Here is a 26,188-nt window from a genome sequence, read left to right as displayed (position 1 = left end):
AAGGGATAGATAAATCAAAAATGAAACCGATATAATTTACTCAACCTCATGTTGTTCCAAAGCCACAACACATTTGTTCATCTTAAGAATGAAGATATTTTAAATGAAATCTGAGAGATTTCTGTCCCTCCATTGACTGCCCACAGAACTATTTATCTGTCGCTTCAAAAGTTAATAAAAACTAATCTATATGAACCAGGCAGTTTAGTCCAAATTTTCTGAAGAGACTTGATCGCTTTATATGATGGAACAGATTAAATTTTGTCTTTTATTATAAAAATACTTCACGGCATTTAAATGCATCAATTAATCATGGTTGAGGAGAGTAAAGCAAACACTTTTAAAGATATACTGTTCACGCCAAAAAAACATGACATCACAAGACATAACAACAACCATTATAAAGCTGCTAATGAAAGTAGTGCATCAATGATGAAATTCCTATAACTATGATTCAATATTTGCTTAGATATTTCTGATTACAAAAATATTTTAGAGACGCATAGATTCCAGATGTTATGAATGAATCATATTTTTAATAATATTTATCACAAAAACACACAAAGATGTGTCACGTTGATTTGCTAGTTTCAGAAAAGAAGACAAGTGTTTTTGTGGGTTTACTTCTAGGCACTTTTCCCCTTGGCTGATGTACAAGATAAGGAGATATTCTGCCCAGAATGCAATAAACACAATATTGGTCTCATTAAAACAGCTAATTAAAAAAACAAAAAAACAATTTTGTCAATTATGTCCAGTTCTTATTGATTTATGATTAGATCTGTGATAAAAGCTTTTGAGAGGAGTTTAGCATATATTAGCTTTGGCACTTAAATGGCTTTTCTCAAAATATTTACTGACATATGAAAATCATGAAACACCTCTGTTGATTTATACATTTACAATGAGCACCAGACAAAAAGAAAAATCCAAAAACAGGAACAAGGGATCAAGATTGCTGCCAAAGAAGAAAGGAATACCACAAGTTTAAAGCTGAAGGATAGACTGGAAAAACAGTATTAAAGTGAAGGCAATCGTCTCCATAAATCAGTCATAATATTCTAATAAACATATCAGTAAAATACAATAATTCCATGAGTTTAAAACAAAAACAAAACAAAATCACACTCGACAATCACAGTTCAATATTACTGAAAAAGACACGAGAAGGTCTTCATCGCCTCACATGCCAACAGATAAAATGAAAGAATGAATCAGCACCTCATAAAATGTCACAGATGTTTCCTCACAACTTCAGGTGAACTTCATTTTTGCACATTTCAACCATGAAGATAAATATCTATATACCTAATGTATGAAGATTTCAAGTATAAACACATTTGTGTGTTATTATGGCTGTAACACTCTTCCATAAGTATTTCTCAGGTTTAACGCAGCAACATTTAACACAGACTGTATCATACATGAGTCCAGTTAAAGGCACAGAATAAATACCTGAGTGTTTCACCAACTTTAAAATAAATAAATATATTTCAAGCGTCTTAAAGCTGGTTTTGGTTTCAGTCTAGGTGCTGGAGTGTGTTTTCTGATGAAGGTAGATAAGTAAGGGTTAATGTAATTGTTTAAACCATAAATATTGGCAACATAAAAATACCAGACATTTCCAGTAACAGCAACAATACCAGTAAAATACCTACAGTATCAGTAGTGCAGACTGTCTTTGTGTTGAGGAGGAAAATATTGGTCATAATGCTTGTCTTGTTGAGGTAATTATAAAAAACAGTTCTATCAGTTATAAGAGGAAGTAAACAGACGGGACAAAATAACTGAGATGTCAAACCAGATCAGCATTATAGTGCAAATGTTAAGAAACCGAGATAATCACTCACTGTTTGTGTCTGGATCACTGTAACAGCTTTAATAAACCTCTAAACCTCAAGCACTCGCTGATCTACTGCTGAAAACTGTTGCTCTGTTTCTTACTTTATCGCTCATATACGCTAAATTTGTTAATATATCATTTAACATTTATGACTTTTAATAAAGTTCGGGAGGAGCGTGTTCAGATAATTAACACAAGTGGGGAGCATTCAGTTAATCAATGATAAGAGGTGTATATGTAAGGGATAATGTATAGCGAGGCGGTTGTAATAGCGAATACAACCCCGACAGGCTGTTTAGGAGCCCGACGCGAAGCGGAGAAAATAACAGAACGCATTCTACATTCTAATTCAACCAAGCCATGTAATATATATATATATATATATATATATATATACAGCAGAATTACCTCTGTTCACTGACAGTTTATCAGCATCCCTCCACCACCCCGTCTCCACACTTCTAGATCTAACTATTCCTGCCAGCGGGGAATACTCTGGGCCAAATCTCGAGCTTGGAGCCTCTCCCCCGGACAGCACGCCACCAAACACACATAAACCTTTACTCTATCTAATTATATATAAGTGTGAACTCGTGAAATTGGTTAAATTGGTATGTAACAGGTGAAATGTTTACTGTTATTGGTGCCGACTGCTGAAATCTTGGAATCGTGACGCAATTACTCTGAGCGATGAGAGTTTAAGCTGATCCTCTTCTCTCAATCTTCCTAACTCTCTTCAGTGTCCATTGTTTTATTGGGAGCCTCGGCATGAGTCTGACGATGTTCCATGTCATCCAAAGGATTGGCATTGGGATCATGTGATGGGTTATCAGCATCATCGTCCTGGACGTCATCGGGATCAGGTGATGGGTTACTGTCAGCATCATCCTCCTGGACGACATCGGGATCAGGTGATGGGTTACTGTCAGCATCATCCTCCTGGATGACATCGGGATCAGGTGATGGGTTACTGTCAGCATCATCCTCCTGGACGACATCGGGATCAGGTGATGGGTTACTGTCAGCATCATCCTCCTGGATGACATCGGGATCAGGTGATGGGTTACTGTCAGCATCATCCTCCTGGACGACATCGGGATCAGGTGATGGGTTACTGTCAGCATCATCCTCCTGGATGACATCAGGATCAGGTGATGGGCTATTACTCCTGTAAGAAAATACAGATTCACAGAAGGTTACTGTTACGTTTGGTTGAAGCAGAGGAGGAAACAGGATCCAAGTGCAGCAGTCTTTTATAAAAAAACCTCAAAACATCACAAATACAAACTCAGACTCAGGAACAGGAACAAGACTCGGGAACAGAACAACCACCATAGTGCAACAATAAGAACTGACCAAGACACATGACAAAATCACATGACAAACAGGGAATCACATTAACAAGACACAGAAACATGACAATGACAAGAACAAGAACCACTGTAAAAAGTGAACAGTTGGATCAACTTTAAAAAATTACTTTAATTGGTAACACCTAAAGAAATTAAGTTCTCAACTTAAATTATCACGTTTATCGTGAAAAACATGATAATTTAAGTTGAGAAAACTTAATTTCAAAAAAAAAACTTAAGTTGATCCAACTGTTCACTTTTTACAGTGAACAAAACCTAAAACGTGACAGTAAAAGTGATGAGAAGGATTGATGTTTCAGTTACACAAACAAGAAATGAACAAAATGTTTATTTGGGAGTTATTGGTGTTTTTGATTGTTTTGACTGTTTAACCAGTGAATATCTGCTTCTGTACTGTTAGACGAGCAAAAAAGATAACATTTCACATTCACATTTGTTACATTTTATTTACATTTATATGAAATCCAGAATAAAAAACTTTGTTTTTGCACAGTAAATCTCATATATCTTGCTAAATCATCTGATATTAAATACTTACATTGGTACTGCTGCATGGTTTCCGTGAGGCTAGAGTATATCTCCTGGGGCGACGATAGTTAATCACACCAGCAGCAACAGCAGAAACCAGCAGAACAGCAACAATTATTCCTGCAACAGCTCCTGAAGACAAACCTGAACCTGGAACAGATACAGAGACAGTAATTATTGTGAATGATAATCCAACCAGTACTTTTTTTTTTTTGACCCTTCTATATTGATCATCAGCTGTATCAACAGGAAACATTTTTTTCAAGTTATCAAGTTAATAACATTAGTCAAAGTGTTATTGGGCAAACCTCAAAAGTCAACTCAACATTTCAAAAATATTGAACTGTTTTTAATTCCTCAAAGAAATGCATTGAAAGACTGAATTATACACTCACCAATGACAGAAAGATTGAATCTCTTCACTCTGCTGATGCTGAAGCTGCTGTTGAAGATGTTGATCTGTAGTTTATATTCTCCAGAGTCTGTGTTTCTGGTGTTCCTGATGATCAGAGATCCAGTCTGATGATCCAGCTTCAGTCTGTCTCTGAATCTCTCTTTACACTGAACATCTGTGCAGATATCGATGAGATCTCCAGTGATTTCAGCGATGAGAATCTCATTAAAATACCACCTCATCACATCATTTGGTTTTCTTGCTACAGGAGGATGAAAAGTGACGGATTCTCCCTTTTTTCTCTTCACTTCATCTATTTCAGCAGCAGAAACACCTGAAACACAAACCAACAGATGCTGGAGGATCTTTTGCTGAAAACAAACTAAAACTGTACAACATGAGAGAACTGTGAACATGACTTTGGATAAGCCCTTTCTTGACTTTAGATCTGAAAAGAAACATTTTGGTTTGTGCATATGAACACACATTAACAATGTGCTTTAAAAATATATAAACTGCATTTAAACGTTTTTAAATGACTCACCTTGGACAGTAACACTGAAGATCTTGTCACTGTTCCTGCTGCTGCTGATGATCTTCAGTTCATAAACTCCAGAGTCAGTGTTTGTGATGTTCATGATGGTCAGAGATCCAGTCTGATGATCCAGCTTCAGTCTGTCTCTGAATCTCTCAGTGCCTTCATTACACTTAACATCTGTACAGGTCTTATTAATATCTCCATTGATCTGAGCGATGCGAATGCCATTATAATACCATCTAAAATCGTCTTGTCGAGTTGTAATAACACCAGTGTTTAGAGTGACTGAATCTCCCTCCATCACTGACACTTCATCTGAACCAACACCAGAGGCACCTGGAGAAGAAACAGTTAACATACAAAAACAAAACTTTGCAACTGTTATTATCTAACAGATCATACAGATTTGAGCAGAGAAACATGTCTGGATTCATAATGTAACATACAGCAGAAGAAGTTTTGATTTAAACTTTCACTCATCAGACAAACATATGAGTCTCATGGATGATCTACACACACCCAATACACATTTTCATAATCAAACATTTGCATAGACTCATAATGTATTACATAGATGAATAGTACCCATAAAAAATATTTCAGAAAATTATGCTATTTTCCACAGCATCAAGACTCATAATCTAGACCCTTTCTTCAAAATCTGTTTAGTTCTCCCCGTAAATAACATTTTTAGGCTACATTACCTTTTATTCAATTGGAAGAAGCTCACTCACATTACATTCAAGCTACCTTTGATGCACTGATGCAGTGTTTCCCCTAGGTTTACAGGTTGGGGGGGGGGGTCAAAAAGTCAAAAATTGACTTTTTCAAATAACCTTTGTTAAATTTATAGAAGTATTTGTTAATATTAATGGACCAGAGCTTAAATAGTTTTATTTTTTAACTAACAACTAACAACTAAAAAAAGATTTATAAATACTAACCAATATATATATAAATTTTAAATGGGCTTTTTTTATGAGAAGTTTTTATTTCTATGATGCATTTATTGGAGAGAATAATCCTGTCAGACGCACCACTGCTGTGAACGCGCGTTCACGTAAACACAATTTAAACAATGTATTATTCAATACATTACTTCTATATAATTATATATTAAGTTGCTCAAGCAAGTGGTAAAATATTTAACCATGTACTTATATTAAAATCTTTTGTATTTAAATTTTAATACAATAAATCTTGCATGTCACAAAGAACTTGTTTTTCCACCTCCACGAATAAGACGAGTGTTGTTCATTATGTCGCCTTGTTGAGGTAAATTGTAGTTTTCCTTGCTTTAACTCAGTCTTAAAGTGAAAAAAGTAGTAATTAATTAAATACATTTATGGTGAGATTACTACATTTTATTTAATTAATCGCACTTATGGTGAGATTACTACATTTTCAGGTCAATCGGTGTTCATTTTGACCACGAAACATGCGCTGTCACTTTAATTCAGCGTTTGCACTTGCAGCACAGCAGAAATAGACTCGGTGCAGAAACGATCTCTGCACTGCTGTATACGCACCGCAACTGGAACAGATCGATCATCGACGGACTGCATCCTCGTGCAGTGTGAAAGCTCTGTTAACATGGGTACGGAAAAAAAAAATACTCACCGCAAACGAAATATATGTGAAACGGGCGTTAGACTTGGAGCAGGAGAGCTACTCCGGCTGCTACTCGCAGTAGAGCGAGTATTGCCATCTTCAGTTCAGCGACACATTTCCAGCCGCGTGCTCTCTGTCCGCTAGTGCTCAACTGTATGTGACGCAAGTGTTTGTTTGTGTGTGAGTGTGCGCACTCATTGGGATAATTGTAAACACAGACAGAAAAGACATGCCATCGTGGAAATAAGATAAATAACATATTACTTAAGGGCCATTTAGGTTTTTTTTAGGTTTACAAATTGTAATCTGTCGCTATAAAGAAAATCAAATCAAATTTACTTGACCTCCAAGGGGGGCGGGGGGAGCCGTTAGGAGGGCGGGGCGCCCCCCTTATATAATGGTAGGGGAAACACTGCTGATGTAAAATAATATTTACTAACAGTATCATAACAGTTTGTCAGGGTTCTGTCACTTCGGTCTAGTTTGTTGTTGGTTTTGTGACACTCCTGTATTTTCTTATCTTATGTCTGTGTGCTTGGTTTTTATACGAAGTCATTTACAAAGTTCTAATTTTAACGCCACTGAAACAGATAGGGCTGATTCTATGATTTGTTGTCACCCGATAATAATCCTCCCATCATCACTACGATACATGAGTCCAGTTCAAATAAATCGGTGCAACGCCGGAAAAGAGATTGTAACAATTATTGTCTTACCGTGGTCGATTGAAATCAAGATCACCGAGAGCAAAAATAGAAGCGACATTTTCCCCACAGAAAATGAATGGCTATTCTAATTCATAAGAGTGTGCCGCTTTAAGGGCGTACTTGTAAAACTAGTACAGTAAGTGAAACTAACCTGACAGCCTGAATGGAATGTAGAGCGATGATGACCGATGTCACATGACCGAAGACAAACGAGGAAGCTAGTCAGGAATGTAACAATACATACTGGCAATAACGACTCAATTCCACTCCCCAAAATAGTTTCCAAGGTGCAATTATCAGTTATCTCTGCGCTCATGCACATCACGCGTTCAGTCCATAGGTAGGCTATGTGTTACAGGACCCACCCTAAAGTAAACAAAGCACGACTCAGGTTCATTATATAGAAAAATACCCAAGATTTATTTTTGGCTTACACAAAGATATATCTCACACACGAGGATGCTTTCATCACAAACTACCTGAACAGAAGGAGCCTTTACATCACAAAGCAAAAGGAAATCAAAGAATCAAAACAAACCCATAAGTTAAATTCATTAAACAAAAACTTGTGAATCACTCAGTTAACTCAAAGTAAAATACATGCAAAAATAGCTCCTCTGTTCAAACACTAGACCAGTAGCATCCTCATGCTGCAATAATAAATAGTGGGGGAACAAACAATATACAAACAACAAAAAAAAGGAAAAGAAAACTAGTCCGCCCCAAGGGCCTTTCCCATTTCTTTTGGGCCCGATTACCAGCTCAAGCGCCTGGGCGGACTAGACAATATACCCAAAACAAACAAACAAACGAAACCAAAAAAAATCAAATACAACAAGAGCAACAAATGGGCTCCGTAGAGCTGAAAATACAAACATTAAAATACCTTTATTATTCGTATTAAAACAATCACCCCATATTAAGACAAATTAATACTTTAAATCAACTCATACCTGTCTCCAAGATCCAAACAAATTCACATGTGAACCTCTCGCATACGAACACCACGAGTGTTGATTTATTTCCGCCGGCCAGAAACAAACGCACCTACTCTTTTTCGTTCCTACCCCTGATATTTATACTTGGCTAACCACACCCCCTTGATTCATACTTTACTGCCTTGATATCACCCGCTACATATGCATGTTTGAATATATGTGCAAAGACGTGTAGTCCTTCTTTATACATAAACCCTCAACAAACTACTTGTCCGGCCTTAAAGGGGTCATAGTATTTTCTTTTCTTATGTTCCCTTCAGCCATGAGGAATCCCGTCCTGCTGTCGCCAACGGAAGCAGAGGCAGAGAAATACATCAAAGATTTCCTATGCTTGGCCCCAGGGAGGGTGTAATTTATGTTATTAATATTTGTGTATTGTAGTAGGGCAATTCTTAGACTACGGGCACTTTCATGTCCTTTGATCATATTTTATAAAAAACATTTAATTTTGAAAAATTAACACTTAGTTAAATTTACAATGAAAGTACTTTAGGAACTTTTTACCGGTAGTCTACGATGATTTTTTCACCTTTTTAAACATCATTATACATGCAAATATTGCTGTTTTGTGCTTGTCCCACACCCAGACTTTTGATCTTCAATAATGAAAAAGAAGTGTAAAAAAATTATTTATCTTTTTTTTTTTATTATGACTGAATAAAGTTTCAGTAAAAGAATCAAAACATAATTGACGTATTTAAGGCCAGACAACTATTAATGTGATTTTATATACAAAATGTAGTTGTCCCACCACAGTATTGCCGTCATTTCCACCACAACGCTGTAATGTCCCTTTAAAAAGTTTTTTTGAAAGATTGTTTGGGTTTCTATGGAGATGAACAATGACATGACAGCACATGTCTGACATGGAGGAGATTTAAAATTTCTTCAGAAACTTGGAGAAGAAAACTCAAGGTAAATGTTGCTTAAAATGAAAATATTTTTATTGTATGTCATTTCCAAACATGGCGTAACAATAAATGAGTTTGTAAATAAATTGATTTTTTAACACAAATAGATGTATTTTGCATGCATGCAATGCTAACTACCAATTCATAGCTAATATGTAATACTAGCTTGGATTTTTTTACAAAATACTGTAGGACTATCATTTCCACCACCGTCATTTCCACCACATTTCCACCACATTACCTTCTTGGGTGGAAATGACAAAGGTGTGGTGGAAATGACATTTATGCTTACAAGGTGGAATTCTTAGATTGAGTGGCTATATGAATATTTTATTTATTGAAATGTACAACACTAATGCATTTATTCAAATATATATATTTTTAAATGCCTTTTCATCTATTTTTAAGATGCTGCAGAGGTCAACTGGATAAAGGTCTCACTATTTGTGGTTAAAGTTGTTTACAGTAAGACTGTAACTGTTCATCTGGTTATGGAACCAAACAGACTAATAACTAATAACTAATGATTTGTTAAATGGGTTTCAACTAAATGTTTTCTGTTTTTCTACATGGACGTCCATTCATTGCCATTTCCACAACACCCAGTCATTTCCACCACCTCATAACTTTTTTAAAAATATGTACAAAATTCGAATCACTCATTAAAAAATTCTGCATATTTTATGGGATAATGTTCCACTTAATGTAATAACACAAGTAGTTATTTTTCTGAAATGTATCTAACCAATGCAATATTATATTTCAGGTTGTGGTGGATGTAAGCTTTGTGTTTGGGCCTCATGACAATTAATTTACTTAATCCACAAATCTATGGTAAATGCAATATAGGTATAAATTGGTAAAACTATGTGTGGAAGTGGTTTTACACTGTTAAGAAATTATGTATATCATAAGAATTTTAAATAATAATCAAATATTTGCATGTGATGGAAATGACATTTGTTCAGTGCGGATCGGAAAATATGTCAAAAAACACCAATTTGTCTTATAATGTAAGTGCGTTCTCTTATGGATCATTAAACTAGACTAGTTATATTTAACTGTTAGACTGTGACAATTTTGATTTGAACACTTTTTTTTTTTACATCAAGTTCACAAGGCCAAAAGTGCCCGTAGTTGAAGAACCACCCAGTAATAGAGTGTGTTATTTGAATAGCCTATGTTAATATTGCGTTCTGTTAATGTGGCCTTTTATAATTAATTAAAAATGAATATAAATGATTAATTATAAATATATTGCCTATAATAAATGTATTTCTAAAAACGACAGCAAATGCGTGTTTTATTCTATAGGTTCAGGAAAGCGTGGTTACTTCACGTGCACAAAACAACTTCTAACTAACAGGTGATTATCATATCTAACCCAATCAACATAACGTAATTTTAAAGATATAACCGATCACAAACGTCACACAATTAGTATTAAAAATATATTTGTTTTATACATACCTCAAACACATGTTTCCTCACAACTCGTCAACACGTCTTCTCCATGCAGCATCAGCAGCACGTGGTTTACTGTAGACTCACGCAGGAAGAGTATGTCCAAAGACAGGCAAAAGTAGGCTATATTTACCGTGTTTGCAAGTATTTTTTAGAAGAAGCAGTCGAGCAACTGAAGAGGACAGCAGATTGTAAGTGTTTTGTTTTCTCTTTAGATTTTAGCGCTGTCCTTTGCTAGATTGTTTTGTTTGCAGCGTTTAACGTGGTAAACGCCTTCTGAAGTTGCGTTTGTTCTCGTACAGCGTGAAAATTTGTAGTGGGTGTGTTTTATGGGAATTAATTTTGTTAATGGAAGGAATTATATCTTTAAACGATGTCTAGGCTACATAAATCAGATGTCTTGGAGATGTATGGACATCTGATGAACATCTTTAAAAGAGCGGATTGCCGACGTTCTAATTATTTACGTCTTATTTACATAGCCTAGACGTCGTTCTAACAGCTGACATTGACGTCTCGGCGACGTAAAGCATATGAGCACACGCCCTAATATAAACGTCTTCCAGATGAAAACGACGACGTCACACAGATGTCTGCGCGACGTGCGTGTGCTATCTGGGGCTGTTGTAAAGTAAAATAATAATAATGACCAAAACATTTTCATATTGTAGAATTATCAATCACATTTTTGTGTTTAAATATATCAAAATAAAATGATATGTGTATATAAGCCCAGGGGCGTAGGAGCCATTATACATGTCCCCCCCACATTTCAAAATCTAAGTTTTGTCCCCCCCACTATTTCCCAATGTAAGATTTTGTTTTGCATTGCCTGCCTATCTCTGCCGATTTCGAAGTCTCCAAATGAATCCATTCTGCAACTTTTAAATACATAATTAAATTTTTTAAAACGAAATTAGGCTTAAGTGCAGGGTCCGAAAGTTGGTCGTTTTGTCGCTATGGTTACACTACACACATACACACACACACACACCGTTGGCGGAGCGCTCAAAGTCATCTGTCAGTTACCCAAAATCTCCTGAACGAAGAAAAAACCCATCATGTCACTAGATGAAATAAAATCGACTAGCAAAAATACAGGAGGCCGCCTTATTCTTGTTCAGCTGCTTAATCTCGTTGTCCAGTCGACCATGATCGCGCACCGATCGCGCATGCCATGCGCATCTAGGTAGGCTACAGAACTCCGACACGGATAAATGTACGCAGCAATATTATATATAATGAATGTTCCTGGGAGATCCGTAGTTGCGCGGGATGTGGAAGCGCGCAAAAAGTTCCATAACCTTCTACTGCCTTGAAGAAAAAAAAAAAAAAAACTCACGAGCTGCTGGCCGCCGCTGCATGATCAATTTTGTCAAGTTCAGCACAACGTTGGTTGTACAAAAAGTGTCCTGGCCTTGAATGACAATTGACAATTGGCACATTGTATGGGTCACTATATCATAACAAGGTAATACAATGTGTAATCAAGTGATGTCAATTCCAGCGTTATGGACGTGACATTTGCAGTAAAAAACTTGAAATATAAATTCTCAGAAAATGCATTTAATAGGCCTACCAATATATTGAAACTATTTATATATCCATACTCCCTTAATAAAGAAATATAAGTCTACACATGCGTTTTATATTTAATATGAGGGAAATAGGCTACACATGCCATGGGCATGACACAAAAAAATCTTTAACTTTTAGGTGGCAAAATATATTTTTTGTAATTCTGTGAATTAAACTGCAAACCAAAGTACTACCCACCAGATGAAGAAGGGTCAGCTCTCCACAGAACAGAACATATTCATTTTATTTTATTTTTCACGTTCGCATTTATGAGGAAAAAACAATGTTGCGAACTGAGCGCTCTGAAAGCGGCACTAAAAGACTGTTTCACAGAGACCTCAAACAGGTTCACAGAGACCTCAAACAAAAATGAATTTTGTTTTGTATTAATGATATCTTAATTTTAATCAATGTTTCATCAATGTTTCATCAACCAATTGCTAGGATTTAATAATTTAATAATTAAGAAGTAAATATACCAGACAATAGGCGCCGGCGCGTGAACTGGAGCTCGTCTTACAAATAAACAGAAACTCAGCGTATAAGGTAGCCTACTTGCCTGACAGAACTGAGAAATATCTATAGAAAGCTTGAAATGTCTTATTTTAAACAATACAATTCAAAACGAGAGAAAACAGACCGCTGCTCAGTGACGTGCGGTGATGTCTTAAAGAGGCTAGGCACTGAGTTATGAAAGCCAGATTACCTGATTTATTGTTTCGCTAATAATACATAATAACAGTAAAGGTTACGCACAAGCGCGGCATATCAAGAAATGTACAAATCATGATGTATATCGAGTGTATTCTCTCTCTCTCTCTCTCTCTCTGTCTCTCTCTCTCTCTCTCTCTCTCACTCTCTCTCTCTATCTCTCTCACACACACACACACACACACACACTCACACACACACACACACACACACACACATACACACACGTCGCACACACAGGCACACACCGGTAACAGTAATGTCCACTCCAGCATTAGAATGCAACCATAATTAATCCTTATTGTTGCACAGCGGCCAAAAGTAAAAGTAAAATCACACACTGCTCAATTGAATATGAAGGCAAATGGCTTGCATTAATTCAACCATATTTATCAATTCAATATTAAGCCCAAAATAGTTTTTGACTCACCAATCGGTAGATTATGTGTAGCCTACATAAAATTCATCCGCCGCCCTTTCCTCGTGAAGTCGATCACAGCTTTGTAAATCTCGTCTTTACGGGCCTTCAGTTTGCAAAGTCTCTGGCTCTCAATTTAAAACATTTAACTCTGTGATGACAGCCTTTTAACTCCGGTGCTGTCATTTTGGCTTTGAATTTGGCGCGGGGATTAGGCATGTAGGCTAGCTGTGGTGTAACGTTAATGACGTTAGCTGCGCAAATGTCCAGTGATATCTCGATTTTAATTGGTCCATGTCTGATATGTTACGGAGATGTTACGGGCATACCATATTTACGTCCACAGGCACAGCAGAGTTGTGCTTTTTGACGTACATGTTAAAGAATACAGGATCGAAGTGCGCATGTGCAACATGGGTTTTTCGCTTGCCGTCTGCAATGAATGGACAGTAAAAGCACTGCTTATTCTACGATTTGTTTTTTTATTTGATTATGCGTAACTGCTACATTTGTTATCATAACGTCTAAATAATTGGAATAACACCATATTACATATATAAATCACAAGAATAAACAGTAAAAATACAAATACAAGTTTATTATTTAATAAACAATTTTATTTTTGAATTTTGGCAGGGTAGGCAGTGCCTAGTTTGCCTACCCAGACCGCACGTCACTGCCGCTGCTTGTGTAATCCGTATGAAATGTGCATTTCTCTCTGGCGCGTGCACTACTGCGAAGATCGCGAGTCAGCAATCTTCAACTTCATCTATGCAGGGCACTGACACAGAAAACACTTGTTTATTAATAAACAATTAAAATGTCTCCTTGCTATATTTTACATATTCATAATCATTACTTTTGCCGGTTCTTTGTGACAGATTTTAGGTGCTTTATTGGCAGCGCCACCCATAGGAGATTTTTTTCAATCCCTGTTTTGGCAGGGGAAAAACTGATCAGAAAATGTAACGAAACGTTGTAGAAATGAGTAGAAAGTATAATAATTGCTGCAAAATGTAACAAAGTAAAAGTCAAAAGTAGGCCTATGCACTATTGATTCTACTTAAGTAAAGTAACCTACAGATAGGTACAGATACAACTACGTGAAAAATGTAGCCTACTTCAGTAAAGTAACGAAGTAGGCTATTTGTACTTCGTTACATTCCACCACTGCTGATTAACAGTAATGTAAATACTAAATGTCCTATAGCCTACCTGTTGATACTACAACAATGCAAAGTATATGCTCTTAACCTTGCAGTTTTTCACATATCTTGGAAGACTTAATTTCTCCATTTCTTTGCACAAAACTCTCCAGAAAATGCCATTTAATGGTTTATTTTTAAAAAAAAAATTCACGGGGGGGCATACCCCCGACCCCCCTAGGGAGAACCCCCCCATATAATAAATCCCAATTGAACCTGGTTGTAGTTATATTAGATTGCTTCTCTCTGTTTGTATAATACCCAGTCCGTCACTGCATACCCTCTTACAACCAAACTAAGTAGTACAGTCTCTTCCCAAAAGTCATTAGAAATGAGCATTTAAGTACTTTATATATAAAAAAATAAAAAATTCGGGGAATTTCCCCCGAACCCCCCTAGCATTTACATCTCCATGACAATGGATTATTGGTAGTTCTCTCTGCCAAATATTTAATCGAGATTAATTGATTATTAATGGTGAAATTGTCAAAACAATGAATATGTATATATTAAAATAAATTACAAAAAAACATTTGAATTGACAGTGAGGACACTTCCACACTCAGTTCGCCGTGCCCTGGGCGTTCAATAGTACCGCGGATGGGTTAACATTGGAGTTAGTGGAAAGCTCTGTGCGTCTCTTTTGACGCTAATGGGTGCCATGTGCGTTGAAAGTATACGCTGACGGACGTGTCAATTACGCCCCGGGAAGACAATGATACTCATTTAACCGAATTTGAAGGTATTTCAATTAGGGAGAAAGTTACATATCTTGGTATCAATATGTAAAAGGGTCATTCCTGGTATGCGGTGACATTTTGGCTTCATAAGTGTTGGAAAAAAAAGTACATGATTTTCATGTTTTTAGCATTCTACCAAAATAGTGACCCGTTTACCTATAAGGAATACATATTGGTCAAGCTCAGGGACTCAAAAAATAATAATTATGGGTAGATTGTTCAGACACTGTCCATGAAAATATTCCACCCTGTTAGGGACATATACATAGTTATCACAACATGTTAATAATGTAAATGTTAAACAATAATAAACTTTTCTTGGGTAGTATATGTCCCTTATGCCATCTTAGAATTTTTTTTTTCTTCTTGAAACAAGCAAAACAATTTTTGATGAATAGTATATGTCTTGATTATTAAAAACAGGTACTTTTTGTGCCCATTTTTGCAAATAATATGGTAAATAATAATAAAAAAAATTGGCTCAAAAACATATATATGCTGTTCGTGCTCCTCACCTCACAAAATAAGACAAAAAAGTATACCAAACATTTAACGTTGCTGTCAAATTATTATTTAAAATGACTGGTCTAACAGGGTGGAAAGGAGCATAACAGGGTGGAACAGAATATAACAGGGTGGAACACCAGTGTTAAAAGGTTCAGTGGATGAGCTTTTTGTCATTGTCCTGCATGGTTTGCCATCAGTAATGTGTGTAATTGCACCTATATAATACTGTTTCAAAACAATAAAATAAAATAAATCCAAATTTCCTTTGGGGGAGGGACACAAAAAATAGCTATGTGGTTCCTAATCACAATCAATTATGGTGGCTAAACAATTCTCTCTTCAGATGGCTAGAGAAATATTTACAAATTAGAGAAGACAGACATAATAAATTAAAATTTTATTTATTTATATTTGATTAAAAATAAAGATACTATAATTAATTTGAAATAACCAGATTAACAAACATATACAAAATTCCATTAGAATTTCCACCCTGTTAGTTTCACATTCCACCCTGTTAGGTTAATAGATCTAACAGGGTGGAATCTAACAGGGTGGAAAATTCTGAGCTAAGTTAGTCATAGCTCTTTGAGTGATCAACATTTAGCTAGCTAACCTTCTACAGATGAACAGAAATTTTATAACTATGTCAGATTTGTTTTTACATTTTTTTTATAGGAAAAACATTCTCACTAACGTAGCCTAACAGGGTGGAACTTTAAGGTTGAGACAAGCAGGATAACATTTCAAAAACAACAAAAAAAGTTAGGAGTGAGAGTTGGAGCTTATCTCAGTTTGTACAGTTGAATTCAAGCGGGAAAAAGAAATGATGTCACTTCTTGAAAATGATTTTAATGAAATTGCAGTCGGATTTGGAAGGCAGAAAAGTGCATTCTAACAGGGTGGAAGATGACTTCAGGGACGCAGTAATTGAAGAATTTTTTAAGAAAAAGACCTATATTTTCACATGATTTATATGTATGATTAGAGGCAGTTTAGCCTAGTTAATATCATAATTTAAAAATATTTTGAGTTTTTTGTCATTTCATTGTTTACATTTCTTGCAGAAGTTGATTACTGTGCACTGAGGACATGATAAAATTGAATGCATACATCAATTAAAATTGTGTAAAATACAAAATAATATTTTTAATGTCTATTATCTCTGTTTAAATGGTAAGGAATATTTAAATCTACAATTTAAGCCATTTATTATAAATATGTGACTCATTTTAGAGAAAATATGAGTAAATAAATCATTGGGACAGGAAAGTCACCGCATACCAGGAATGACCCAAAAATCAATCGGACAGAGTGCAATCTAATTTCCAATCCCTTATGGGGAAAATTAAAAAGAAATTTGATATGTGGCTTATGAGGGATTTATCACTCAAGGTAGAGTTCTTTTGTCCAAAACTGAAGGGTTGTCTCGTTTAGTCTATCCTGCAAAAGTATTAGATGTACCAAAATCTTTTTTTTTAAAAATTGATTCCACTTTATTTAACTTCATATGGAAAAACAAGTCACACTATTTAAATAAAAATATTTTATGTAATTCTTATAATCAAGGAGGTTTGAATGTGCTTGGTTTTGGTACGTCTAATACAATTTTCAAGTTGAACTGGATAAAACATTATATAAAGCATTCAGATAAACTATGGTATATAATTCCAAATCTTATTTTTGAAAGAGTTGGTGGTATAGAGTTCCTTTTAAAATGTGACTTTGAGGTTAACAAGCTCCCAATACAGCTATCCAATTTTCATAGACAGGCTCTTTTATGTTGGCTTCTTATATACAAACACAACTTTTCCCCCCACAAACAGTTAATTTGGAATAATAAAACAGTTAAATATAAGAATAAATCAATCTTCTATGACAATTGGGTTAAAAATGATATTCTAATGGTCTCACAACTGATAAATAAAGAGGGCTACTTATTTACATATACTGAATTTTTAAAGACATTTGGGATTCCAATATCTCCACGAGAATATAGCATTGTTTTTGATGCAATACCAGCAGGTTTTTTAAGACTTTTGCGAGGTAGTAGTGAACCTCATAGGCAATAAATGTTTAAAAAACAGGTTTTGCTAAATGGTGTTGATATTAAAGATAGGAAATGTAATAATACATTTTTCAGATGCCTAATTCATTGCCCTGCAACACCTCGAAATAAATACTTTTGGAATGACCATTTTGAAAATATTAATTGGAGATTGATTTGGACTTATAATAACAAATACTGTATCAATAATAAAGTTTATGAAATATACTTTAAAATTGTACATAAAATATATCCAACAAACCCATTCCTAAAAAGATATAAAAATGACCTTTCTGAATCTTGTGCATTTTGCAAAAAAGGATGCTGAAACTATTTTGCATTTTTTCTTTGAATGTATCTATGTTAAATTCTTTTGGATTGATGTGGAATTTTTATTTAATAGGTTATGTCACAAACTGCCCCAGGAAACAGCCAGGTGATCCAAATGCAGGCTTTTATTTGAAGGACAATCCAAAGAGCACAAACGGGGAAACAGGCAATAATCAGAGTCCAGGTAAGCAATCCAAATCAGCAGCAGTACAATCAGGGAACAGGCAGTCGGGTAATCAAAAACAGGCAGGCAAGAGGTCAGAGACACGGAGACTAAAATACTAGAGAACTTTGAAACTAGAAACCAAGCTAGATAATGCAGTGTGACACTTACAATCCTGAACACTGAACAAAGGAACCATACAGGTATAAATAAGGATACTAACAAGCATAATTATCAAACAGGTGCAAGACATAAAGCATAATGAGTCCAGGGTAAAAATATAAAATGAAACCATAAACTAGGAAGGGGCGCCCTCCAGTGGCTCACACGGGCACTCTAGGCACTGAGTGTCACAGGTTAAGTGGATTTAAAATTCACATAGAGAAAAGAGATGTTATTTTTTATTATGACAAAAAGGATATAGACAAGAGTTACATTTTTATGTTAAATCTTATTATATTACTTGGTAAGTTTTATATACACAAGTGTAAATGGTCTGAAAGGATACCCAACATCTACCATTTTAAGGCTGACATGAAGATTTACTTTGAAACATTGCAAGGACTTTCCAACCGAAAAGCAACCAGAACTATGGACATCTACAAAGAATTAAACTCCTCCTCTGTATTTTGATTATACAAGTATACCTCTTTCTGTTTCTATTTTGTTTTCTTTTTTCCTTCCTTTTAAGTAATAGCCTACATAATGAGTATTATATGTGATTGTGAAACATTTGTATCTATTGTATTATTACATGTATAATTTTGGAAATAAAAATAAAATAAAAAAATAATATATATATATATATATATATATATATTATATATTATATATTATATATATACATACATATATGTGTGTTCTCCACATTTCAAGGATGAGTGACAGTTTAAAACAATCACAGTGTGAACAATCACTTTGCCAGAAAACGTTTGCTTAAAGATAAGGCCGTGTTGACTATTCTGGACTCAACAACGACGACGCAAACTGTAAGTAATGTAGGCTATTTAAAACTTAAAACTAACACCCCTAAAACAGACTGTTTGAATCAGAGGATGAGAAACAGGGTGGGAAAAGGTAATAAATCACTCAATTTTAAAAACAAATTGTCCAAAAAACTATAGTAGCCTAATACTATAATTGCAACTAAGGGAACATAAGAAAAGAAAAAACTATGACCCCTTTAAGGCCAGACAAGTAGTTTGTTGAGGGTTTATGTATAAAGAAGGACTACACGTCTTTGCACATATACTATATATTCAAACATGCATAGCCTACCTATGGACTGAACGCGTGATGTGCATGAGCGCGGAGATAACTGATAATTGCACCTTGGAAACTATTTTGGGGAGTGGAATTGAGTCGTTATTGCCAGTATGTATTGTTACATTCCTGACTAGCTTCCTCGTTTGTCTTCGGTCATGTGACATCGGTCATCATCGCTCTACATTCCATTCAGGCTGACAGGTTAGTTTCACTTACTGTACTAGTTTTACAAGTACGCCCCAGCGGCACACTCTTATGAATTAGAATAGCCATTCATTTTCTGTGGGGAAAATGTCGCTTCTATTTTTGCTCTCGGTGATCTTGATTTCAATCGACCACGGTAAGACAATATTTGTTACAATCTCTTTTCCGGCGTTGCACCGATTTATTTGAACAAATATGTATCGTAGTGATGATGGGAGGATTGTTATCGGGTGACAACAAATCATAGAATCAGCCCTATCTGTTTCAGTGGCGTTAAAATTAGAACTTTGTAAATGACTTCGTATAAAAACCAAGCACACAGACATAAGATAAGAAAATACAGGAGTGTCACAAAACCAACAACAAACTAGACCGAAGTGACAGAACCCTGACAAACTGTTATGATACTGTTAGTAAATATTATTTTACATCAGTGCATCAAAGGTAGCTTGAATGTAATGTGAGTGAGCTTCTGCCAATTGAATAAAAGGTAATGTAGCCTAAAAATGTTATTTACGGGGAGAACTAAACAGATTTTGAAGAAAGGGTCTAGATTATGAGTCTTGATGCTGTGGAAAATAGCATAATTTTCTGAAATATTTTTTATGGGTACTATTCATCTATGTAATACATTATATGAGTCTATGCAAATGTTTGATTATGAAAATGTGTATTGGGTGTGTGTAGATCATCCATGAGACTCATATGTTTGTCTGATGAGTGAAAGTTTAAATCAAAACTTCTTCTGCTGTATGTTACATTATGAATCCAGACATATTTCTCTGCTCAAATCTGTATGATCTGTTAGATAATAACAGTTGCAAAGTTTTGTTTTTGTATGTTAACTGTTTCTTCTCCAGGTGCCTCTGGTGTTGGTTCAGATGAAGTGTCAGTGATGGAGGGAGATTCAGTCACTCTAAACACTGGTGTTATTACAACTCGACAAGACGATTTTAGATGGTATTATAATGGCATTCGCATCGCTCAGATCAATGGAGATATTAATAAGACCTGTACAGATGTTAAGTGTAATGAAGGCACTGAGAGATTCAGAGACAGACTGAAGCTGGATCATCAGACTGGATCTCTGACCATCATGAACATCACAATCACAGATGCTGGAGAATATACACTGAATATCATCAGCAACAGCAGGAACAGCAGCAGCAGGAACAGTGTAAAGATCTTCAATGTTACTGTCCAAGGTGATTCATTTAATAACATTTAAATGCAGTTTATATATTTTTAAAGCACATTGTTAATGTGTGTTTGTAGGCACAAACCCAAATGTTTCTTTTCAGATCGAGAGTCAAGAAAGGGCTTATCCAAAGTCATGTTCACAGTTCTCTCATGTTGTACAGTTTTAGTTTGTTTTCAGCAAAAGATCCTCCAGCATCTGTTGGTTTGTGTTTCAGGTGTTTCTGCTGCTGAAATAGATGAAGTGAAGAGAAACAAGGGAGAATCCGTCACTTTTCATCCTCCTGTAGCAAGAAAACCAAATGATGTGATGAGGTGGTATTTTAATGAGATTCTCATCGCTGAAATCACTGGAGATCTCAGTGATATCTGTACTGATGTTCAGTGTAAAGAAGATACTGAGAGATTCAGAGACAGACTGAAGCTGGATCATCAGACTGGATCTCTGACCATCACAAACACCAGAAACACAGACTCTGGAGAATATAAACTACAGATCATCATCAACAACAGCAGCTTCAGCATCAGCAGAGTGAAGAGATTCAATCTTTCTGTCATTGGTGAGTGTATAATTTAATCATTCAATGCATTCCTTTGAGGAATTAAAAACAGTTCAATATTTTTTAAATCAACTCAGTAAATGTTGAGTTGACTTTTGAGGTTTGCCCAATAACACTTTGACTAATGTTATTAACTTGATAACTTGAAAAATGTTTCCTGTTGATACAGCTGATGATCGATATAGAAGGGTAAAAAAAAAAAAAAAATTACTGGTTGGATTATCATTCACAATAATTACTGTGTCTCTGTAAATGTACCAGGTTCAGGTTTGTCTTCAGGAGCTGTAGCAGGAATATGTGTTGCTGTTGCTGCTGCTGTAACTGCTGGTGTGATTAACTATCGTCGCCAAAGGAGATATACTCTAGCCTCACAGAATGTAATTAACCATGCAGCAGTACCAATGTAAGTATTTAATATCAGATGATTTAGCAAGATATATGAGATTTACTGTGCAAAAACAAAGTTTTTTATTCTGGATTTCATATAAATGTAAATAAAATGTAACAAATGTAAATGTGAAATGTTATCTTTTTTGCTCTTTACTTTTAACAGTACAGAAGCAGATATTCACTGGTTAAACAGTCAAAACAATCAAAAACACCAATAACTCCCAAATAAACATTTTGTTCATTTCTTGTTTGTGTAACTGAAACATCAATCCTTCTCATCACTTTTACTGTCACATTTTAGGTTTTGTTCACTGTAAAAAGTGAACAGTTGGATCAACTTAAGTTTTTTTTGAGAAATTAAGTTCTCAACTTAAATTATCATGTTTTTCACGATAAAACGTGATAATTTAAGTTGAGAAAACTTAATTTCTTTAGGTGTTACCAATTGAAGTATTTTTTTAAGTTGATCCAACTGTTCACTTTTTACAGTGTTCCTTGTTCTTGTCATTGTCATGTTTCTGTGTCTTGTTAATGTGATTCCCTGTTTGTCATGTGTCTTGGTCAGTTCTTATCGTTGCACTAATGGTGGTTGTTCTGTTCCCGAGTCTTGTTCCTGTTCCTGAGTCTGAGTCTGAGTTTGTATTTGTGATGTTTTGAGGTTTTTTTAATAAAAGACTGCTGCACTTGGATCCTGTTTCCTCCTCTGCTTCAACCAAATGTAACAGTAACCTTCTGTGAATCTGTATTTTCTTACAGGAGGAATAACCCATCACCTGATCCCGATGTCGTCCAGGAGGATGATGCTGACAGTAACCCATCACCTGATCCCGATGTCGTCCAGGAGGATGATGCTGACAGTAACCCATCACCTGATCCCGATGTCGTCCAGGAGGATGATGCTGACAGTAACCCATCACCTGATCCCGATGCCATTTCTTTGGAGGACATGGAACATCGTCAGACTCATGCCGAGGCTCCCAATAAAACAATGGACACTGAAGAGAGTTAGGAAGATTGAGAGAAGAGGATCAGCTGAAACTCTCATCGCTCAGAGTAATTGCGTCACGATTCCGAGATTTCAGCAGTCGGCACCAATAACAGTAAACATTTCACCTGTTACATACCAATTTAACCAATTTCACGAGTTCACACTTATATATAATTAGATAGAGTAAAGGTTTATGTGTATTTGGTGGCGTGCTGTCCGGGGGAAAGGCTCCAAGCTCGGGATTTGGCCCAGAGTATTCCCCGCTGGCAGGAATAGTTAGATCTAGAAGTGTGGAGACGGGGTGGTGGAGGGATGCTGATTAACTGTCAGTGAACAGAGGTAATTCTGCTGTATATATATATATATTTATTACATGGCTTGGTTGAATTCGAATGTAGAATGCGGTCTGTTATTTCCTCCGCTTCGCGTCGGGCTCCTAAACAGCCTGTCGGAGTTGTATTCGCAATAACAACCGCCTCGCTATACATTATCCCTTACATATACACCTCTTATCATTGATTAACTGAATGCTCCCCACTTGTGTTAATTATCTGAACATGCTCCTCCCGAACTTTATTAAAAGTCATAAATGTTAAATGATATATTAACAAATTTAGCGTATATGAGCGATAAAGTAAGAAACAGAGCAACAGTTTTCAGCAGTAGATCAGCGAGTGCTTGAGGTTTAGAGGTTTATTAAAGTTGTTATAGTGATCCAGACAGAAACAGTGAGTGATTATCTCGGTTTCTTAACATTTGCACTATAATGCTGATCTGGTTTGACATCTCAGTTATTTTGTCCCGTCTGTTTACATCCTCTAATAACTGATAGAACTGTTTTTTACAATTACCTCAACAAGACGGGCATTATGACCAATATTTTCCTCCTCAACACAAAGACAGTCTGCACTACTGATACTGTAGGTGTTTTACTGGTATTGTTGCCGTTACTGGAAATGTCTGGTATTCTTATGTAATATTTATAGTCTAAACAGTTAAATTAACCCTTACTTATCGACCTTCATCAGAAAACACTTTCCCTCAGCTAGACTGAAACCAAAACCAGCTTTAAGACGCTTGAAATATTTTTATTTATTTTAAAGTTGGTGAAACATTCAGGTATTTATTCTGTGCCTTTAACTGGACTCATACAGTCTGTGTTAAATATTGCTGCGTTAAACCTGAGAAGTGTTACAGCATAATAACACACAAATGTGTTTATACTTGATAAAACAATAAACTTACACTTATAAATCTTCATACATTAGGTATATAGAAATTTATCTTCATGGTTGAAATGTGCAAAAAATGAAGTTCACCTGAAGTTGTGAGGAAACATCTGTGACATTTTATGAGGTGCTGATTCATTCTTTCATTTTATCTGTTGGCATGTGAGGCGATGAAGACCTTCTCGTGTCTTTTTCAATAATATTGAGCTGTGATTGTCAAGTGTGATATTGTTTTTTTGTTTTTTTAAACTCATGGAATTATTGTATTTTGCTGATATGTTTATTAGAATATTATGACTGATTTATGGAGACGATTGCCTTCACTTTAATACTGTTTTTTCCAGTCTATCCTTCAGCTTTAAACTTGTGGTATCCCTTTCTTCTTTGGCGGCAATCTTGATCCCTTGTTCCTATTTTTGGATTTTTCTTTTTGTCTGGTGCTCATTGTAAATGTATAAATCAACAGAGGTGTTTCATGATTTTCATATGTCAGTAAATATTTGAAGAAAAGCCATTTAAGTGCCAAAGCTAATATATGCTAAACTTCTCTCAAAAGCTTTTATCCCAGATCTAATCATAAATCAATAAGAACTGGACATAATTGACCAATTTTTTTTGTATTTTGTATTTTTTTTAATTAGCTGTTTTAATGAGACCAATATTGTGTTTCTTGCATTCTGGGCAGAATATCTCCTTATCTTGTACATCAGCCAAGGGGAAAAGTGCCTTGAAGTAAAACCACAAAAACACTGTCTTCTTTTCTGAAACAAGCAAATCAACGTGACACATCTTTGTGTGTTTATGTGATAAATATTATTAAAAACATGATTCATTCATAACATCTCGAATCTATGCGTCTCTAAAATAATTTTGTAATCAGAAATATCTAAGCTAATATTGAATCATCTAGTTATAGGAATTTCATCACTGATGCACTACTTTCACTAGCAACTTTATCATGGTTGTTGTTATGTCTTGTGATGTCAAGTTTTTTTGGCGTTAATACTGTGATGTTTGTCGGGTGAAATGTTACAGCACACAAATGTGTGATGACTTGATAAAACAATGACCAATTTTTACTGTTTTCATAGTGTTTTTATACAGCCTTCATGGATTTGTTCTATTCTCATCTGTGAACAAACATCTGTGATATGTATATGGGTGAACAGTATATCTTTAAAAGTGTTTGCTTTACTCTCCTCAACCATGATTAATTGATTAAAGTATTTTTTTGCTACATAGAAAGAGTGTTTTCCACCCATTGTACATTTTATCATATATGGGAATAAAAGACTAAATTCAATCTGTTCCATCATATAAAGCGATCAAGTCTCTTCAGAAAATTTGGACTAAACTGCCTGATTCATATAGATTAGTTTTTATTAACTTTTGAAGTAGTTTTTATTAACTTTTGAAGCGACAGATAGATAGTTCTGTGGGCAGTCAATGGAGGGACAGAAATCTCTCAGATTTCATTTAAAATATCTTCATTCTTAAGATGAACAAATGTGTTGTGGCTTTGGAACAACATGAGGTTGAGTAAATTATATCGGTTTCATTTTTGATTTATCTATCCCTTTATCATAACTTGCTGCGGAGCAGGAAAGAAAGAAAGAAAATTCCTGTTTGATAGTAAAAATACCCATGTTGCATAACCTGCTGTCTGGGCATTTTATCTGGGAATGTCAGCAAAACAAGCGCAGACACAACTAGTCATAAACAACTTTCAGTTTGCATTTATACAGAAGAACACAATTTTACTTGTGCATTTACACAGACAAAAGCTTTTATTTCCACAGAATCAGGGCTGTGTGACTACTGTAAAATGAGGGTCTTTATTTTGCTCTTAGTGTGTGTGTGTAGAGAGTGGTAAGTGCAAATAGGTGCAAAATTAATTTGTTACAACGTACTTTTCGAAGATAATGAAACAAAAAGTGAGTGTGAACATGACGCTGTATGAATTTATTCAGGTGTAATCATTTTTAGCTATTGATGTTTTAAATATCTATGGTTTAGGATGAAATTGTTATTTTATGAGGTTGCTGTAACAGATTTGCGTGCAAAATTGAGTCCTAGTCATTTATTCTGAAGCACTATTAATATTTAAGAGGAATATTCAAAATAATTTGAATTGTTCTGTTAAATCAGTCTTAAACTTTCAATTGCTGATGAATCGGATTCTATAAATGCATTTGAAATAAAAAGGCATTGATACTGTACAATTAAAAATAAATTAATAAAAAACATGACTTAATATGGTGGAAAATAGCAATACACTAATTTACACC

At 35.3% G+C, this 26,188-nt stretch overlaps 2 protein-coding genes across 4 annotated transcripts; one reads left to right on the top strand and one right to left on the bottom strand.

Annotated features, from left to right (window-relative positions):
• Positions 1–2,884: 2,884 nt before the first annotated feature.
• Positions 2,885–8,106, bottom strand: LOC311295176 (uncharacterized protein). 3 transcript variants are annotated; one of them, XM_084416417.1, is made up of 6 exons: positions 7,948–8,106; positions 7,146–7,360; positions 4,683–5,012; positions 4,140–4,472; positions 3,755–3,894; positions 2,885–3,011 (listed from the first exon to the last, which is right to left on the bottom strand). In XM_084416417.1, the coding sequence occupies exons 3-6, from the start codon at positions 4,975–4,977 to the stop codon at positions 3,006–3,008; spliced, it is 774 nt and encodes a 257-aa protein (XP_084272543.1). In that variant the 5' UTR covers positions 4,978–5,012; positions 7,146–7,360; positions 7,948–8,106; the 3' UTR covers positions 2,885–3,005. The 3 variants fall into 3 exon arrangements, with proteins under 3 accessions (XP_084272543.1, XP_084272542.1, XP_084272541.1); XM_084416416.1 differs by having other exon boundaries at positions 6,297–8,106; XM_084416415.1 differs by lacking the exons at positions 7,146–7,360; positions 7,948–8,106 and having other exon boundaries at positions 4,683–5,607.
• Positions 8,107–19,594: 11,488 nt separating this feature from the next.
• LOC311295181 (uncharacterized protein) lies at positions 19,595–21,484 on the top strand. The gene is made up of 2 exons (XM_084416422.1): positions 19,595–20,741; positions 20,952–21,484. The coding sequence occupies exons 1-2, from the start codon at positions 20,375–20,377 to the stop codon at positions 21,308–21,310; spliced, it is 726 nt and encodes a 241-aa protein (XP_084272548.1). The 5' UTR covers positions 19,595–20,374; the 3' UTR covers positions 21,311–21,484.
• Positions 21,485–26,188: the final 4,704 nt, after the last annotated feature.

Source organism: Rutilus rutilus (genome assembly GCF_951802725.1).
Source record: "Rutilus rutilus genome assembly, chromosome: 8".
Classification (NCBI taxonomy): Eukaryota; Metazoa; Chordata; class Actinopteri; order Cypriniformes; family Leuciscidae; genus Rutilus; species Rutilus rutilus.
This window is presented reverse-complemented; position numbering and strand designations above follow the sequence as displayed.

Bases quoted from the DNA above. Each gene is read 5' to 3' on its own strand.
- LOC311295181 (XM_084416422.1), top strand. From the start codon at position 20,375: ATGTTAACTGTTTCTTCTCCAGGTGCCTCTGGTGTTGGTTCAGATGAA. The intron at 20,742-20,951 runs GTGATTCATTTA...TTTGTGTTTCAG, and splicing joins CTTCAATGTTACTGTCCAAG to GTGTTTCTGCTGCTGAAATA.
- LOC311295176 (XM_084416415.1), bottom strand. From the start codon at position 5,034: ATGTTAACTGTTTCTTCTCCAGGTGCCTCTGGTGTTGGTTCAGATGAA. The intron at 4,473-4,682 runs GTGAGTCATTTA...TTTGTGTTTCAG, and splicing joins CTTCAGTGTTACTGTCCAAG to GTGTTTCTGCTGCTGAAATA. The intron at 3,895-4,139 runs GTGAGTGTATAA...TATCTGTTCCAG, and splicing joins ATTCAATCTTTCTGTCATTG to GTTCAGGTTTGTCTTCAGGA.